The sequence below is a fragment of the Actinia tenebrosa genome, unplaced genomic scaffold (genome assembly GCF_029948245.1).
Source record: "Actinia tenebrosa isolate PJP-AT-01 unplaced genomic scaffold, QUT_ActTen_1.0 PGA_scaffold8__29_contigs__length_14323225, whole genome shotgun sequence".
In the NCBI taxonomy this organism is placed as follows: domain Eukaryota; kingdom Metazoa; phylum Cnidaria; class Anthozoa; order Actiniaria; family Actiniidae; genus Actinia; species Actinia tenebrosa.
Genome location: NW_028292585.1, coordinates 220,370 through 239,825, shown reverse-complemented (window position 1 = coordinate 239,825; position 19,456 = coordinate 220,370). Strand labels below are relative to the sequence as shown.

The window sequence follows — 19,456 nt, the reverse complement described above, 5'->3', positions numbered from 1 at the left end:
TTTTGCCGGATGAAGATGGATTCCCTTCATTGGTTGGTGTTCTTCGTTCTATTCACAGTTTTGATCCCTGGAACACGAGGTATGTACCTACATACATACATACATACATAAACTTTATTAACGTGTCAAACTTCTAGCATGCCAAAAGTAGCACACTAATCGTGCCTTTAATTTCTCCTAAAAAACTAATTCCATTTCCCCCATAAAAATACACTTCAAATCCGGCATACATTTACACCACTGTAAAATGATTAGCCCTAGTTTTCCAATAGCAATTTTCTTTAAACTTTTCTTGTTGTTTTTGTGATATTTGACGTTGACTTTTTACATTTTCCATCATACAACATTTTATAAATATTTGATAGAACAATTTCATTTCATATGGTAAACTGACTACCTGAACCGTGAAATGACTTCCACTTTGATCGACCAATTCGAAATCGTGCAAATATAAACCGTCCCCGCATTTAAAATGCTTCATTTAGAAAGCCATTTGATCGAGGGTCATAATAATCCAGACGTCTATCCTTTTAACGACACTTTTCAATTCCAATTTTAATCAATAGACGAAAGCCTCTCTATACAAATGTTTTAATGCGAATGATGTAATTTCTATTCCTACAGCAAACACAGACTACTCGACTCTGGAGTCGCTGTGCATCGCTATCCTGGTGCTCTTCATCGTCTGGATTATTTTCATTATTATTCTTATTTGTGTTTGTAAGAACTACATCAACAAGGCTCCGTACTTGAAGTAAGTATGGGGGTGGGGTTAATCGGCTCGTGACACAGATCGAGAGGCTGGTTGAATGAAAAAAGAAATGAACAAACGAATGAATCAATGAATCAATGGATGGATGGATAGATTGATAATCGGATGTGATAAATGGAGGGATGAGGATGAATAATTGAATGGGATGAATGGATAATTGAATGGGGTGAATGGATAATTGAATGGGATGGATGGATGGGTAGTGGGATAGATTAATAATTGGATGGGATAAGTAGAGGGATGAGGATGAATAATTGAATGGGATGAATGGATAATTGAATGGGATGGATGGATGGGTAGTGGGATAGATAGGCGGATGCATTCAAGGGGGGGCTAATTGAGTTTCTTCCGTCAACACAACGGAAAACAATTAAAAAAAGCATCTAATTCTTCAGGGTTTTTTTACTGCCCCCCCCCCCCTGGATCCGCCCTTGGCATTGATGGGATAAAAAAATGATGATATTTTGACCTCATCGATCTTACTTTTTCCCTACAGCGAGTCAGAAGTAAGTACAGCGGGACACACCAACGTCGCCTACATACGAGAGAGTGAACAAGCAACATACAGACGTAAATCAAGCCCCAGGGTTCACCCATCTCCACATAATCCACGTCCACATGTCCAAGACAGTGCTTGCCAGACAGACCCTTACTATCTGGATCCCTTGGGACCAAATGTGGCTGTTCAAACGGAACATGGATCCCCTTACAACTGAGCATGCGTAAAAATTTTAAGAGTAAAATTTTAAGATTAAGATTAAAACCATATCTGCATACTGTTGGTGTGGAGCTAGTGCTATTTGGTCTGAAAAAGTGATCATTTATAGAAACCAGAGTATTTTTGTAAATAGGTAAATATCCATTAATATTTGCTGGGTTATAGTACAGTACATGCAAGGTAGAGGAGTAAGAGTAGAAATTGATTAGTTTTTTCTGCACAGTGGACAACAAATGTACTCCTGTGCTTCGAGGGTTTTCCGGGTTCTCCGGGTTTCCTCCCTCCCCAAAAATCAACTTCTAAATTCTAATTCGATCTTTGGGCTTTCACTTAGTTTGGAGCCTAGCTCTGTTGTGATTGTCCCACATTTTGATACAACAGCGAAAAGCTTTGTAGATAGATCATCAGTGTCATAAACATTATTATTATTATATATATATTTTTTGATGTCATAATATCTTCACCAGAAGCCCTATCATCCGCGTCTCTTCTCCACTTGATCATCATCCCTTCCACTTCAATCTGCTCAGACCCTTCAGCGATTTATTCATAATCATGAATATAACTTAACAGTATAATTTTACGCCACCAATTGTTTACACTTATTTCAATAAAGTTAGTCATCAAAAACCTAGAAAGCTGAGATCACTGAGCATCATGGGAAACTTTTCATATCAAAAAAGCATATACATACAAAGCTTTTTTAATACAAACTGCAGCTCGATGATGCTCAGAAGAGGTGAGACTGTAACGTTAAAAGATTCGCAAGTCCATGAACGGTTATCAAGCGGTTGAACGTGTAAAATGAATCTACCCATAATCCTTGTCGGCCTCAGCTTTATAGCTTTTCAGGTGATTAACTTTATTGAAGTGTATGTCTAGTTGTCAACAAATGTATCACTTAAATGTAGTACAAAAGTAACTTGTAACATAAACTTGAAGTACATCAAGTATAAAAATGTCAATAAACTTTTTTCAATATGTAGATGTTGGCTAGTAAACACTAGCGTGGACTGCGTCGGTGTTTCTAATAAAACAGTTATCGTAGAATGATAAGTTTTACACCGTAGTGAAAATAGTAACTGACGTTTCGGACGTTAGTCCTTCGTCGGAGTCAATAGAAAGTGAGAGTAAGAGAGATGTTTATATAGTAGAGGAGAGAGAAAACAAACCAATAAGAAAAAAGCAAGCCATTTAACAAAGGAAAACAAAAGGATCGAAAGCAACAATAGGTGGGAAATAACTTAATTATAAGCGAAGCGTTCGTTCATCCCGTGGGGATTAACGGTGCCAAGTGAATGAATTAAGCGCATTTCTTTTGTTTTACGATGATTGTTGCTGCAGTGGGTTAAACACAGACCAAAAACAATAGCATTAAGCTCAGAATGATTAGCAGAGTTAAAGTGCCGAGCAACTGGTTTAGATAAATCTTTCTTGCGAATGTCGTAAAGGTGGTCTCTAAAACGATCACCTAATCGGCGGCCAGTTTCTCCAACATAGAGCATGTTACAGCGTTAACATTGAATGCAGTAGATGACGTTAGAAGAAGTACAATCAAAATGATCTGTAATATTAAAGGTGGATTTGGGACCTTTAATAGAAGTATGTGAAGCAACAAAGGGGCAAGTGTAGCAACGTTTGCGAGAACAGCGAAAAGTACCGGGTTCTTTATTAGAAGGAAGTACACCTTTAACTAAGAAAGAGCGTAAATTACGGTCCCTTTTGAACGAAAAAAGAGGGCGTTCTTTGAAAATGTTGGACGTGGTGGGATCAGAGTTGAGTAAATTGAAGTTACGATTAATGACAGGTTTGATAGAGTTGTTAATAGGATGGTAAGTGATAGTGAATGGAATGCGGTTAAGGTTAGAATTGCGTGATTTAGGGGTGAGAGCAGTGTTACGATCTATGGAAGAAGCTTTAAGCATAGCACGGTCGATGATGGTAATAGGGTAACCACGATTAAGAAAAAAGGAACGCATTTCTTGACATTTGTGAGAAAAATCAGTGTCGTCACTGCAAAGACGGCGCAAACGTAAGAATTGCGAAAAAGGAATAGAATTGAGAGTGTGTTTAGGGTGTGAGGAGGAATAAAGTAAATATGAATGAGAGTCTGTGGGCTTATAATGAATAGTGGTATTGAGATGATTAGCAGAAATACTTCACAGAAATGTCAAGAAATGTGACAGAAGTTTCACTAATGTCCCAAGTGAATTCAAGAGCTGGGTGAAAAGAATTGACATAGAGAATAAAAGAATCTAGGTCTTGTTTTGAACAAGAAGTAGCACCAATACAATCGTCAATGTAGCGACCAAAAAGCTCAGGTTTAATGCCTGGATAGAGATCAAAAATCTGTTGCTCGATGTAGCCAACAAATAAATTAGCATAGCTAGGTCCCATTTTGGTGCCCATAGCTACACCGTTAATCTGTCGAAAAAAGCGGTCGCCAAAGGAAAAACAATTAAGGGTGAGAACAAGTTCAGCTAAACGCAATAAAGTAGGAGTGCTAGGTTCTAAAACGGTGCAACATTTCCAGCGTTTTCATTCGCATAATAAATATAGTGGTGTTGATTAAAATAAAAATGTTTTTTTTCCTCTCGTAAAAATGATTGAAAATTAATACAAAAAATATTTAGTCAAGTTTGTTTAATTTGTCTGCTACGTTTCGTCCATCCAGACACAATTCAGAACCTCCACAGGCATAATCATTGCCATAACAACGACCATAAACAAATCAAGATCCACACAAATAGCGGAAAGTCTAGAAAAGACTATTTACAATAACATTCTTCCAACCCACAGCGGTGTACTTTCAAAATTTCACAGAATTAGCATTTTTGGTTTTAGCGAAAAGCAACATTTTATTTTTTACATTTTCTTTAGATCGAGAAGAATTTTGTCATGACGAGTTGTCAATGGTAACGCCGAAGAAGCTTCATCTAAAGAGTTCACTGTATTGATGTATAAAGAGCAACTCCTCTGGAAAACAAGGAAATTCTTGCTATAGCTGCAAAGGTATGTCTTAGTCTTGTTTGGAAGAAAATTCTGTAACTTTTTAGGTTGAATACCTTTTGCTCTAATGCTGTCTTTTATAATTCGTTTAGTTTCGTTGCCGTTTGGTAGCTTAAATATATGGCGTACGAATTTCACTAAGTTTAGCTCGTAAACTAAGTTACAATTCAAGGCTTTACAAGGCTTTGAGAGATTTTACCAATTTGAATTACCAGTATTTTGGCCTGTTCCGCGGAAAAACAACTGAAAGTACGATAGGAAGTTTTTTGACACCTAAAGAAGCGGGATAATTGATAGGGAAAATGCGTGTTGATGATTATCCGATAATGAAAGCAGTAGCCACATTCACTATGAAGATTTTCTGTCCTTGAACATATGAAAACCTTTGAAAAACTGAAAAATATTTCAAAATAAGTGGCTTTCTATTTGCAGTATAACATCTGGAAAGAGCACCGTGACAGAAACGTATATAGTCGATCCTTTCGCTTATTTTATTCATTCGAAGCTATTCGACAAATTAGTTCTGAATTAACTCACTTTAGCTTAAGCAAAGTCAACCAACGTACTCGCTTGTCTAAAAATTTAGAGCATGGACTAAAATTCTATTAATTTAGTTTTTCATAGTCTGACTTTTATTTAGTAATTATCGCTCTATCTCGACAGAAACATGATGGATCCCACCATGAAGATAAATGTCCTGATATTATTGCTGTTTTGTATCGCAGCGAGTGTTGGTAAGTGATCAGTCTGAAACTTTGTGCTCATATAAAAAGCGTTGAATAAACTTGGGAGTATCGTGAGTTGAAAAAAGGAAAAGGGAGGAAAGGAAGAAGAGGAAGTTGAACCCGCCATCCCACGTTTACGCAGCACTCGTAAAGCATGACGGGAAACATCGGAATAAAAAAGTTCGTGACTCCCAGGGTGCATTGCGCGCTAAAACCTGGTCTCCACTTATTTCTCCCTTGACTAAATACTCACACGGTTATTTCATATTTTTAAAGGAGCAGCAAGTAACAGCACAACCGAATGGTACACAGAACCGGAAGAGATCAGTGATTCTATCCCAGTGGCCATTACGATCCTGGTGATTCTCATCCTCCTGCTGCTGATATGCATTATCATTGTCCTATTGGTTTGCATAAGACTGCTGTCCAAATCTACCAGGTACGAAGGCAGAGGAAATACAGTCTGCGTTGCGTGATTGTTGTCTGGAGAGGGGGAGGGGAGGGGTGTGTCAAGCAAGACAGGCTAGATTGAACAAAGCTATCGCGTTTACACCGGCTAGGCGAACAGTCCAGGTTTTGGGACTGTGAGAAATTACGAGAAAGTTTTTACAGCAAGACCAGTGAGCCAATCACATTATGCGTGAGATTATGAGTGTTTGAACAATCTGAGTGTTAGCACACATTACGATCAAAATAAGTGTACTGCATCACAAGGATAAATACAGCGCTCGCGCATGTCTCTGTACTGTGATATAAACACGCTGAGAGCTGTAGAGCTCAAGAAAAGCAAACTTAGGAAAACGAGGCGTACCCGAGTGTTTCTCTCGCTTTACGAGTTTGTTTATATCACAGTATATACATAAGCAGCCGTTTTATATTACTTTTACTTTTGTAAAGTATTTAGAATGATTTTGCATGAGCGTGTCTCTGTCCTATGATACAAAAGAGGTAACAGCCAATCTGCGCGCTACATATCTAAATACTTTATAATACGTTTTTCTTACAGTCGTATAGGGAATTTCGAGTTCCAACTTACCGCTGTGTTCCTTGATTACAAACTCATTTACTCAGGCTTAACCTTGTATCATTGTCTAAATAATCACAAATACCAACGGTAATGTAGAGAATGCACAACTTCTACAAAACAAACACTTTGAAATTTCACAGATTTTCACTGGAACACTTGAATATTCTGCAAAAGTTGAACCTAACCCTGAGCAACAGAGAACTCGAAACTGGAGTATTTCCTGGATTCTTAAGTTTCAGATGTTCTTATCTTGTTAGTTTATACATACAATTTGCATGAGTTGCAACAACTAAAATTTTCCTCTCTGTTAACAGAAGTAAAGATCTAGAACCAGATCCATCTGTGAGAAGCAACAGGAATGAGTCGTCACATGAACAGCACAGTTACCCACCTGAACAGCGCATGGAGCCTGTAGGAGGACATCAACAACAGCAACAACACACTCCAGTCATTTACGTGTCCCCTCAAAGCCAGCCTCGGAAGAGTGAACCCCAACAATACTCTATCCCTGGCCATGTTTGTGTGTGCAATGAATGTAAAGAAATCAGAAAACAACAAGGGAAGAGCCAACCCCAAACATGAGCTAACATACAAACCACATTGTTTCAATTGACTTTGTCAAACGTTGCTAATTAAGTTGATTATGTCACGGTGGTAACAGTTTCATGAGAATACGACCTCTTAGTATTCATTCAGCCATGCACATACCTGTCATCTTGATTTTGAACGTTGGGTATTTCATCCCCCGGAAGGGGTGACTCTTGAAAAGTGGCTAGGGGGGCTCGACGGACGGTTTTGAAAATGACCCTAAAAGGTGCGCATAAATTAACTGAGATGCTGATTTTAGACCCTAAAAGGTACGACCACATTTAAAATGACGTTTCCAACCATTATATGTATGACGTTTGATATTTTTCAAAACAAACAAATCTGATCCTAAAAGGTAGAGTCAGACGGGAGTCAGCCGGAGACCCTAAAAGGTACGCGAGGTCTCATTTTCGACCCTAAAAAGGTCTGTTGAATCCCCCTACCCACTTTTCAAGAGAGTCCTCCCCCCGGGTTTTATCCTAGGCCGTACGTACATTATATACCATCTATACATGTATATCACTCAAGAATCGAGCTAAATGTCATTGGTGACAAAACCCCAAACATCATTTTTTACGCAAGTAATAAATCTTTCTTCTTCTCCTTCCATAAAATATTAGAAAATTTATCATATTAACAAAGCATTTCTGGCTCCAATGCAAAAAGAACGTAAAAACGTCCAAAATTAACTACTAGTATTTTGAAAACCATAGACTTATACTCCAGAGCTCATTTGGCACAAATTTTCACACCTTTTATCATTCAATCTCACCAGGATATATTTTTTAAAGTAAAGGTCATTTTTAATGGTTTTTGGCTATACCAATTTACTATTACCATTGGACCGTTTTAACATTCCTCTTTCATCCAATCATCTCGAGTGTATTTTTACCAGTACCATTATTTTGGATGTTTTTGGCCAAAAAGCATGGACTATAGCCCATGGTTTTGATGGATTTTGGATGTTTTTCACACCTTTTTCAAATAAATGCATTATTCAAAGAATATTCAAAATGGGTCATTTTTGTCCAATAGCATGGACTATAGCCCATGGTTTTGATGGATTTTGTGTGTTTTTCGCACCTTTTTCAAATAAATGCATTATTCAAAGAAAGTTCAAAATGCATCATTTTTGTCCAAAAGCATGGACTATAGCCCATGGTTTTGATGGATTTTAGGTGTTTTTCACACCTTTTTCAAATAAATGCATTATTCAAAGAAAGTTCAAAATAGGTCATTTTTGGCCAAAAAGCATGGACTATAGCCCATGGTTTTGATGGATTTTAGGTGTTTTTCACACCTTTTTCAAATAAATGCATTATTCAAAGAAAGTCCAAAATGGGTCATTTTTGGCCAAAAAGCATGGACTATAGCCTATGGTTTTGATGGATTTTAGGTGTTTTTCACACCTTTTTCAAATAAATGCATTATTCAAAGAAAGTCCAAAATGGGTCATTTTTGGCCAAAAAGCATGGACTATAGCCCATGGTTTTGATGGATTTTAGGTGTTTTTCACACCTTTTTCAAATAAATGCATTATTCAAAGAAAGTTCAAAATGGGTCATTTTTGGCCAAAAAGCATGGACTATAGCCCATGGTTTTGATGGATTTTAGGTGTTTTTCACACCTTTTTCAAATAAATGCATTATTCAAAGAAAGTTCAAAATGGGTCATTTTTGGCCAAAAAGGATGGACTATAGCCCATGGTTTTGATGGATTTTGGGTTTTTTTCGCACCATTTTCAAATAAATGCATTATTGAAAGAAAGTTCAAAACGTTTCATTTTTGGCCAAAAAGGATGGACTATAGCCCATGGTTTTGATGGATTTTGGGTGTTTTTCGCACCTTTTTCAAAGTATTGAATTATTCAAAAAAAAGTTCAAAATGGGTCATTTTTGGCCAAAAGCATGGACTATAGCCCATGGTTTTGATGGATTTTGGGTGTTTTTCGCACCTTTTTCAAAGTATTGCATTATTCAAAAAAAGTTCAAAATGGGTCATTTTTGGCCAAAAGCATGGACTATAGCCTAAAAGGATGGACTATTTAATGACTATATCATTCGTTTTGTAATCCGAATATAAACATGAAATGCAAATGAGGTTAAATATTTGTTGTTTTTAGATGTGTTGTGAAAAAATGTAGTGAAATTTAAGAGTTGTGTTGTAGTTTAGCAGTACGTACTACTTCTGTACTCTTGAATAGTATGATTGCATGATGGTGTAATTTGACTTCCACAACCAAGATGCTTCGCTTTTTTCTCTCTTATTTAAATTTGTATTCCCTTATGAGAGTAGTAAGACAATGAGTCTAACTAACTGAACAAAAGAAAGTGTGCAAGGGAGTTTGGTGGTAGAAGTCAATGATGATATCATGAAAACGTCCTGTTACTGAAAAAAACCAGTGTTAAATTGAGCACATTTATGATTTTTGTCCTGTATGAAAATGATTCAATAATGCTGCCTAATTTCTTTTTCTAAGTACACGTCGAGATGTCTTTGCTGGAGTTATTTTGGGTTCATGAGGAGGCCTAGCAGGTGATTCTATGTTATCTGATACTGCTGCTTCATCATCTGTAACGGAGGTGTTCATTGATTCATCCTTGTTTAGTGATGTTTTATGAAGGCGTTTTGTGCTTAAAGCATTTGATTTTTCCTGATCAGACGTTTCTACATCAGCTGAAGTGTCTCCAGTGTGATCGTTTTTCAGCGTGGTTCCCTTCCGTATTGTTTTGCCTTTGTTCTTAACAGTCCTTTTGCTGCCAACTATTATCTCTTCGTGTTTGCTCTGTTCTTCAACTGGTGGAGTGCTATCAGAATCAACATCTTTGCTCATGTTGGAAGACTGTCTTTTTCTTGTAGGCTTTGTGGTAACAACGTCTTCTTCAGAGCTCTGTTCTTCAACTTGTGGAGAGCTACTGTCATGATCAGGTTGTTTCTGTTTATTCCCTTTCCTTCTTCCTTTGTTTGAAGTGGAAGGCTTAGAATGATGATCTACATCAGGAGATGCACTTTCATCAAGTGGTGTGGTTGCCAGTGCTTGAGACACAGCTTCTGGAGTCACTGAAGTGTCAGCCTTCTTGAAAGATCCTCTTGTTGATTTCCCGCTCCTTCTTCTGGTAGCAGCCATGTGTCCTATAGGTTCCTCTACTTCATCTGACTGTTGTGAATCAGTGTCATCCATCTTGGAAGATCCCCTTAGTGATCGTCCCTTTCTACTCCCTACAGGAGCCATACTTGCTGCAGGTGTCTCTACATCTGACTGCTGTGAATCAGTAGGTTCTGGTACAGTAGTGTCATCTTCTTTTGATGATACCCTCAGTGATCGTCCACTTCTTCTCCCTACAGGAACTGTAATTTCAGAAGGTGTCTCCACATCTGGCTGTTTAGAATCAGTAGGTTCTGGTACAGTAGTGTCATCCTTCTTGGAAGATCCCCTCAGTGATCGTCCACTTCTTCTCCTGACAGGAGCTGTAATTTCAGAAGGTGTCTCCACATCTGGCTGTTTACAATCAGTAGATTCTGTATCACTGTTGTCTTTCTTCTTTTCGATACCATCTTTCACTTCCATTTTGTGCTGTTGGGACTCATCTGGTGTAGTATTTAAACCAGTAGTGACAGTAGTGTCATCAGTTTTCACTGAGGTCACCTCATCAGTTTGGTTTGTAACGACTGCTTCAGCTTTGTTACCTTGCTGTGCTTGCCCTCTTCCTCTTCTAGTAGCAGAGGAGCCAGACTTTGGGTCTTCGTTTCTGGGTGTCTCTGGATTTGTTTGAGGGAACTCAGCTGTTTCCATATTGGGTTCACTTTCCTTTTCATCAACATCCTTCTGTGGTCTCCCCCTTCGTTGTCTGGTAAAAGTAATGGCAGACACAGAATCTGCTTTCTCATCAGTTACAGTCATGGTTCCAGTGTCCTTGTCAGATAATCTGCCTTGTGACCTTCCTCGTCGCTGTCTGGTGGGAGTAGGAGAAGGAACCTCGGTCTCTACACTTGAAGACTGAGCCAATTCTTCAGTCTCATCCTCAACGTTTCTGGACCTTCTTGCTTTGCTTTTCACAGTTTTTACACCTACTTCTCGTTTAGATGGTTGCTCATCTTCTGAAGGTTCTGTGCTGGAAATTTCAGAAGAGACTGTGTCTTTCCTTTCTTCTCTTATTTCTTTTGATTCAGACACTTTGTCTTTGGTGGCTGGCTTGGATTGCTTAGTAGCTCTCTTCCTCTTTCCTCTTCTGGCATTTGGTTTGGATTCCTCTTCTGGCAGTGGTTCTTCATTTTCATCTTTGGCACTGTCTTCTATCAGCTTTTGTTCCTCGCCAACAGCATCGACACTATCTAGCTTTACTTCTTCAGTTTCTTCTTGTGAACTCTCATTGGTGACTTTTGGGTGCTTAGTAACATTCTCTTCTGTGTCTTTCCTTTCTTCTCTTATTTCTTTTGATTCAGACACTTCGTCTTTGGTGGCTGGCTTGGATTGCTTAGTAGCTCTCTTCCTCTTTCCTCTTCTGGCATTTGGCTTTGATTCCTCTTCAGGCAGTGATTCTTCATTTTCATCTTTGGCACTCTTCTCCATCAGTTTTTGTTCCTCACAAACAGCATCTAGCTTCACTTCTTCACTATCTTCCTGCGAACTATCATCTGTGACTTTCGGTTGCTTAGTAACACTCTCTTCCTGTGGTTTTTCTGCAGCCTTCCTCTTACGTCCTCGTCTTCCTTTGGGTGTCCTTTTCACTACAATCTTCTTGGCAACTGTCTCCTTGACATCGGTATCCTTGGCAGCAGACTCATCAGTCATCTCCATGGCTTCTTCTGACTCTTCAGCCTGGTTCTGATATGGTACAGTGGTATCTTGTTCTTCAGAGTCAATAGGTTCTGTGATGTTGCAGCTTGTTACTTGGGTCTTCATGGTAGTTGTTTCCATAGCATCACCTGAAGGCTCTAGGTTAGTTATAGGATCCTCACTTTCCACTTTGGATTTCCATTTCTTTGTGGCTGAGAAATAGATAAAACAAACTAAATGATTGATGTGACAAAAATTCTGCTCATGCTATTGAGAAGCAAGTGAATTTTGCTGTAACCTAATGACAAGAAAAAAGGATGGATAAGTGGTTGTAAAGGGAAAGAAAAAGATAGAGGATAAACTTGGCTGCTTTCACAATTACTTGCTACGCTAGAAGAAAGATTCCTAAAAGGAAAAGAAAGAAAGAGATAAAGGAAGGAAGGAAGAAAGAATGAAAGGAGGGGAGGGATGGAAGGAAGGAAGGAAGAAAGTAGGGATGGAAGGAAGGAAGGGAGGATGAAGGAAGGAAGGATGGAAGGAAGGAAGGAAGGAAAGGAGGAAGGAAAAAAAGAAAGAAAGAAGAAACCACCTAATAACCATCTATCTTACTTACCAGAAGGCACAGTCTCAAACTCAGGTGTGGTATCATCATAATCATCTCCAGGTGGTCGTTCATCATAATCAGCATCACCCTGCTCCTCACTGATCGAGTTGGGTTCATTCTGACTCAAATCCACATCTAGACCGCTTCCTTCAGATGAAGTGACACCACGACTATGGTCAATCTGGTTCAACAGTTCTTCAAATCTGTGCGAATCTTCTAATGACTGCTGATCATCCACAACTTGATCTATCTCTTTGTCCTCATGTTCCTTCTCCTTTGCTGTTACTGTCTGTGGTTCTGACTTTGATGTGTGTCCTGGGTATGTCGTATAATGTGTTCTGTGGTAGGATGATGGATGTGATGTTGGCGGTCGGGTTGGTGGGCAGTATTGCGTTCCAGGGGCTGGAGGTTGGTGGTACCCAGGTGGCTGCATGGGAGGGTACCCAGCAGCCGGCTGATAGTATGGGGGTTGTTGATATGGAAACTGCCCAGGTGGTGGCGGCATGGGTGGTCCTTGCATTGGGTAGTATGGGTTGGTATGGCCATATCCAGGGTACCTGAAATAGAAAAATTACCCCCACAAAATAACATTAAGGATTTGGCAATAAGAAAACCAGTGGGGTAAAAATAAGCTATTTCATACCCTTGGTATCCAGCTTGTACTGGTGGGTAGCCAGCAGGAGGTCTGAACTGTTGCTGATAGCCATACTGATAGTCTATAGGTGGTGGGTGCCTAGGAGGCACCCTAGGGTACTGCCCAGCAGGAGGAGGAACCCTAGGTAGTATGGGTGGTGCTCTTGGCATATGAGGTGATGAGCCAGGAATTGGATATCTTGGAGAAGCTTGTCCAGGTGGGGTTGGTGGAAGCCTTGGAGAAACATGTGGTGGTAGCCGTGGTGAAGCTTGTCCAGGTGGTGGTGGCATCCCTGGAGGAACATGTCCTGGTGGAGGGACTCTTGGAGGGTATGCAGGTGGTGGTGTGAGCCTTGGAGGAACATGTAAATATGGAGGCGGAACCCTTGGTGGGGGTATCCTTGGGGGCGGCTGTGGGAATGTTCCAGGTGGTGCCAGTCCTGGTGGTGGTACTGCTGGTGGGGGAATCCCTGGATAGGGTGGAGGGAACCCTCTGGGAGGTAAAGATGGAGGAGGTACATTAGCTAGAGGTACCATAGGAGGTACCCTTGGAGGTGGATACCCCATTTGAGATGTGACCCCATAAGCAGTAGCTGCCTGCTTCTTGGATGGTTTCTTTGGGATGCCAAATATCAGCTCTAGGTTAGTAATAGACCAGTCTAGGTTGAAGCCATACTGACAGTTTTGACAAAGAAATGATGGTGGGTCGTTCGCACCTGTCAAGAAAAAAGAAATATTAATTTAACTTGCTGATCTTTGTCCAATAATAACATAAAGCACCGACACAACACTGTCACATGTTTAATAGAGCAAAACACTAAGCATTCTGATTGGATGAGAGATGGTGCTGTTTATTTCTTTCTTTTGTTAAAAGTATAGTCCTTGGGCATAACCTTTTTCCATTTCAGACCATGTCATTCTGTTGATGATAAAACCTTTTGTTTGAGCTGTGTGAATATTTGTCTTCTCATGTGTAACAGTTAAACAAAGAAATGATACTCTAGGGAATAACACATGGTCTGAAATAGGAATACATTATGCACAATGTGAAGAGGTCTATTAATGATACAATGTAGTACTAGTGACATCATAAGTTCCCTTCTAGCATAGTCCTTTTAATCCTAATTCTGGGTGATAAGGGGGGCTTCAAGGGGTGACCAAAGAAAAAGATCTCAAAATGTGATGCTAAGTAGTTGGACCTTCAAAGAGGGTTTAAAGCAGGCAAAAACAATTAGAAAAAGAGATTTCCTAGAACAGCAAAATGAAGATAAATTATTTTATGAGGTTGTTTTGTTGTGAAGAGCCTTTAAATAAATCTTAATTGGATAAAGAGTGTTACTGGTTAGTAGCCATGCACTAGCTACTCTGTATTTGATTATTTTCTACATCCTTTTAAAGCTTATATAACATGATAAGCGTGGAAATTTTTTTCATAGAGATTGCCAATTTAAATGTGATGAACTGGTTTCTTAACACATTATGTCGGTTTATTTAATCTTTCTTGCTTCTATTGGTTTAAAAAGATTTTTTCTTTGCCTTTGTTGCCTTGTTGTAGATGCTATAATGCTTGCTTTCACTTGTTTGTTTTTGATAATAATAATAACAATAATAATAATAATAATAGTGATAATAGTAATAATAATAATAACAATAATAATAATAGTAGTAGTAGTAGTAGCAGTCGGTCACAGCTAGCCTGCCTGACTGAATGTAATAATGCCTAGGCAGCATTAAGTATACAACTTCCATAATAATAATAATAATGAGATTAACAGTGGATTCCACAGAGTGGCTCTTCTTCCACTGAATTCCAATTGGAATTTAGAAGTTGATTTTTGCGGAGGGAGGAAAACCCTCGAAGCACAGGAGAGAACTATTGAACAACTCAACTCACACACAACACCAAGATGGTCGGGACTTGAACCTGGGCCGCATTGGTGAGAGGCAAGTCCTTTCACTGCTACACCACCTGTGCTTCTCAAAGCTTTGGGGATCGCAAATAACACATAATATAATGAAAAATGTAATTAAAAATTGCAGAAACTAAAATGTGAAGTATATATAAAACAAACAAATCAAACAGATACAATTGTAGAAGGGAGGTGTTTGAGGTCGATTTGCAGAGGTAAAATTTTCGTTGATTGTTGACACAAGTAAATCTAGCAGACTTTAATCTTGTACAACCTAAATTCTAATTATAAACACCAATAATCCAAGATAACTGCTACGTGAAACTATTAGCTCTTTGTAACTAAAGCCACTGCTACCAATACAAGACAAAATAACAGCAATTTACCTAAAAGAAAAACAAATAAAAAAAACCTGTTAGTTTACAATTTCAAGAAACTACAAAAGCATAATCTTATGAAGAATGCATAATCTAATTTATGTAGACATATTTCACAACTATTGCATCCTAGTGAGAAGATTTTGTAATAGCTTAAAGGGGTACTACACATACAACATGGACTGACCTTTTGCCATCTTGAAAGCTTGATCTCTCTTTAGTAGTTCTCGGAGTGTATATGGCAAGTCTTTATCCTGCAGGTCCGAAGAACAGACGATGATATATTGAACATTTTTAGAAGTACAGAAGGGGCAGGTACCATCACTCGAAACCGGGTACTGTTGATTTTTGTTTGTGTCTGATGATGATTGACAGCTGTGAATAATAGGCACTGAATCATCATTGTCATCATCATTATTAGCCGTGGTATTGGTAGAAGATGGAGCGTAATAAATAGTTTTTGTTTCCGATGAAGTTTGCTCAGAGTTTTCAGCTTCTGTAATTTCACTAGAGACACTGGGCTGAATTGAATCAGCCTTTATATCTTCTTGGGTTTTCATTGCTTCTTTTGCTAACATTTGCTTTATCAGTTCATCTTCATCAATTTCATCATCATCATCTTCTTCTTCCTCTTCATTATCATCATCATTTTCATTGTCCTCATTATTGGAGACTTCGGCTGTTTCTAAAATTGATATTTCAATTAATTTCTTTTAATAGTAATTACTATTATGTACATATTAAGAATAAATTGAAAAGGTTCCGAAGAAACAACATTTATCAATGTTAAGTAAACTGTAACATTTTAATATAAAAATCACATTATTCAGTTTTGCAGATATGATTTAAAACAAAAGTAGACTTCACACGAGTGACCTCTAACTTGGGCACAATATTTTCCCATTTCAGGCCATGTGTCATACTCTTACTTGGGAATAAGATTCTTTGATTGAGTTGTGTCTATATTCATGTGTCTTCTCGTTTTCATCCATTAAACAAAGAAAGGATACTCTAGGGAATGACACATGGTCTGAAATAGGAAAACATTACCCAAGGTAGAGAGGTTATTACTATTATGATTGAATCTCTTTCTAATCATAAAAATGTACTCCCATGTTTTTTAAAGCCTTTACATGAAATCTGTATGCCTATAGATACCTTGTACATCTTCCTCTTTGTTCTCACTTTCATCAATTTCATTGTATATTCCTGTATGAATCAATCAGAAATCTGTTTTATTTCAGGTCACTTAAGCAAAATAGAGAGTGTCCTTTAAATTCTATTTGAAATTATTTAGTTTAGTTGAATGAATTTGCAACCAATGATATAAACAAGGGATAGAAATAAGCAATTTACAAAGCAATAAGCAAAGACAAGAATTAACTAAAAGTGTGGCGGGGGAAAGGAACGTAACTTGCATTCCAATATTAATTGTGACCTAGCTGCTAATTATTAGCATTATTATCTTATATGCCATAAATATTATTTAAAATATCAAGGCGTGACATGAATCTTAAATGAAAAACGAATCCTTACCTGGTTGTGAGCTGATATGATCTTCAGAAGCAGCATCCTTCATTTTTGAAAAATAGAAAATCCATTTCAAAAATAAACATTATCTATCAGTATCATTATAATAAATCTACATTACATGTTAAAATATTACAATCATTTCATACTTTTATCCATTGGAATCTCAGAATTTTATTTTACAAAAGTAAAAAAAAAAAAAGATTAAGGTCGTTTTTACACATAAATCACAATTATATTAATTTTGTAATTTTGTTCTGTTCAATAAAATTTGAATTAATTTAAATATACATTTTTTTAAGAGCATGGAACATACCATTGTGTCTATTGTTTTTGCAGAAAAAAAGATGTCTTTTAGAGAGTTCCTGGACCAGTCTATATTGAAGCCTGCACCTAAAGGATCTGGGGGGCAAAATCCTCGGCAAAGAAAGGTGGGCGGAGCCTGTGATAATAGCAATGATACAGTATCCTCTTAATTCCATAATCCATTGCATTACAAGGATTGAATAATATATTACTGAAATGATATCTATAATATGTTTAATATGTTAATAACACAGTATTAAAATAATTTATAGGATTCAAGAGTCTCTCAAATTTCTTGATTTCTTTCATTTTTTTTTTTTTTTTTTTTTTGCCAAATTATGAATTAATGAAATCATGAGAATCCATAATTTTGATGACAATATCAAAAGCATGAGAAAGAATCAATTCAAACACAGACCTGAGAATAAATCAAAGCTGGAATAACTGTTATAGTTATCAAAACAAGAATATGAATGAATACTTACTTGCTTATTGACCCTTGAAGCAAAAACTTGTAATATCGTTAACAATATATATGTAGTTTATAATAAATTGCCACCAAAAACCAGGTTTAAGGATTTCGTAGTTACATGTACATTCAGTTGAACAAAGGACCAATTTTAAAAAAATAAAAATGTTATGACAAAAACTCAAATTCCCTAACTTTACTGGGAAAGTAAGTTTTTATTTAAAAAAAATAAAAAAGATCAAAATTTTGTTAAACCCTGTAACAATCTCTGGGCTGATCAAAGTCAAGACACTGTTAACTCACAGATTAAACCTTTGATAACCTTTGTTTGCTCATACACTTATTCCACAGAGAAATAAAAATCCCATTTTATAATGATATAAAGAGTTATAAGAAAATAGAAGGAGTGGGAAGTATTAGTATTCGATGGGTTGATGTCACTAATTTCACAGCATACATGCAGAGGCACTGGATATGCAGCAAACCAACATGGAGTCTTTGTTTACCTTACACCCTTTCTTGTCTTGGCTGGACCACAGAACAGCTTTGCCTTTAGCTATCAAGGTATAGAGGATCTCTGGCATATCTCCCGTGGGAAACAACCTGATACAAATGAATGATTTATTACAACATTTGCAAAATATCCGGCACATTTTTTTTGTCACTGATTTTTTAAAAAATTCATATAAAATTGTTAAATTAAAAGTAAAGTTGATAATCATTCTGGCAGCTGTAGTAAAATGATAGTAGTAACCTATGGTAGCCAGCTGTTAAAACGTCAGAGTTTGCAGAATATCAAAAACAGCAGTAAAAAGCAAGTAGCAAGGAAAGGTGTTTACATACTCATCAAGAATGACAAATAAAACACTGTCAGTTTTACAGCGAGGACATCTTCCATCTTGTGACACTGTAAATGTTCCTCTTAAGTGACTGCCATATGCCTTACTTTCTGGGTTTCTATAGCAACAAGAGCAAAATTCATTTGATTTAAGGCCTATACTAGACATCATCCTAATTGGCAGACACCATTGCACTTGTCTGAGTTTGATCAATAAAATGGTGGTGCATTGTAGTCTAACTTGGGTTAAAAAGGCCATATAATTATTGATCAACAAAAAATGTTTGTACCCAAGCTAGACCACAATGCAATATTTTCACTATTTTAGAATAGATCTACTTTATGTAATAAAAGAAAGTTTTATGAGCTGCATATATGGCAGGGAAATCTAATGATAAAATGTGTATTTAATGATTTGGCAGCAAAATGGTACATCGCTTCCCCCTCACTCTATGACCGAGACCTCACTACATCCCAGCCATGCAATACTAAAGATTTATGTCACATGTACCCTCTATTAATATGCATGTGCAAATGCCAGACTTGTCAATATTACAGCAATATAGCACCCATTATACTTGCAGAAAAAATATTCATGTATTACCCAAAATATATGCTATTATATTATATTATATGCTATATAATCCCCCAAAGTACCACTATTTCCCAACACAGTGGTATTTGATCTGGAAAGCTTGATCTCTACAATCATGTCATCACGTGCTACTGTTAAAGGCTAGTTAGCATATGCACAGCGGCATGTTTTAGGTGTTTTCACAAAATCCAAAATAAAAACAACCTAACAACGGATTCTCTAGTAACACTCCAAGGTTAATGCACCGAGCTTTACTATTCTGCCAATATTTATTCATCCCCACTAGATTGGTGGTCGCAGTGTAGCCGTCGTCGTCGTACGTCAAAACTCAGAACGCGTTCGTTAGGGATTTCAAAAAACTACGAAAGAGCTTACGCAGTATCCTCTGCATCAGTATCATCGTCTTCATAATCGGCAAGGATGGTTAAGGAACCCTAGGAAACCAAAAATAACAAATAAAACGCTTAAAGAGAAGGTAAAATTTAGGGAAAAAACACAGAAGGAACTCAAAACATCAAATACTTACGGCAGACATCTTGAAACTATACATGATGCTTTGCGGGGGGAGTACTGACGCA

General features: G+C 37.6%; 3 protein-coding genes and 1 pseudogene across 3 annotated transcripts; 2 read left to right on the top strand and 2 right to left on the bottom strand.

Annotated features, from left to right (window-relative positions):
• The first annotated feature begins 15 nt into the window (after positions 1 to 15).
• On the top strand, positions 16 to 2,540 carry LOC148904908 (uncharacterized). The gene is made up of 3 exons (XM_089023962.1): positions 16 to 79; positions 625 to 754; positions 1,269 to 2,540. Exons 1-3 carry the CDS (start codon positions 16 to 18, stop codon positions 1,486 to 1,488), a joined length of 414 nt encoding a protein of 137 aa, XP_088880088.1. The 3' UTR covers positions 1,489 to 2,540.
• A 152-nt stretch (positions 2,541 to 2,692) lies between these two features.
• On the bottom strand, positions 2,693 to 3,991 carry LOC148904907 (uncharacterized; annotated as a pseudogene).
• Positions 3,992 to 4,339: 348 nt separating this feature from the next.
• On the top strand, positions 4,340 to 8,960 carry LOC116296951 (uncharacterized). Its single transcript, XM_031705072.2, has 4 exons — positions 4,340 to 4,502; positions 5,163 to 5,233; positions 5,501 to 5,663; positions 6,566 to 8,960. The coding sequence occupies exons 2-4, from the start codon at positions 5,167 to 5,169 to the stop codon at positions 6,831 to 6,833; spliced, it is 498 nt and encodes a 165-aa protein (XP_031560932.1). The 5' UTR covers positions 4,340 to 4,502; positions 5,163 to 5,166; the 3' UTR covers positions 6,834 to 8,960.
• On the bottom strand, positions 7,911 to 19,413 carry LOC116296987 (uncharacterized). The gene is made up of 11 exons (XM_031705120.2): positions 19,405 to 19,413; positions 19,254 to 19,312; positions 18,289 to 18,402; positions 17,952 to 18,048; positions 16,987 to 17,112; positions 16,677 to 16,713; positions 16,299 to 16,349; positions 15,328 to 15,825; positions 12,864 to 13,569; positions 12,230 to 12,777; positions 7,911 to 11,828 (listed from the first exon to the last, which is right to left on the bottom strand). Exons 1-11 carry the CDS (start codon positions 19,411 to 19,413, stop codon positions 9,301 to 9,303), a joined length of 4,773 nt encoding a protein of 1,590 aa, XP_031560980.1. The 3' UTR covers positions 7,911 to 9,300.
• Between the last annotated feature and the right edge of the window lie 43 nt (positions 19,414 to 19,456).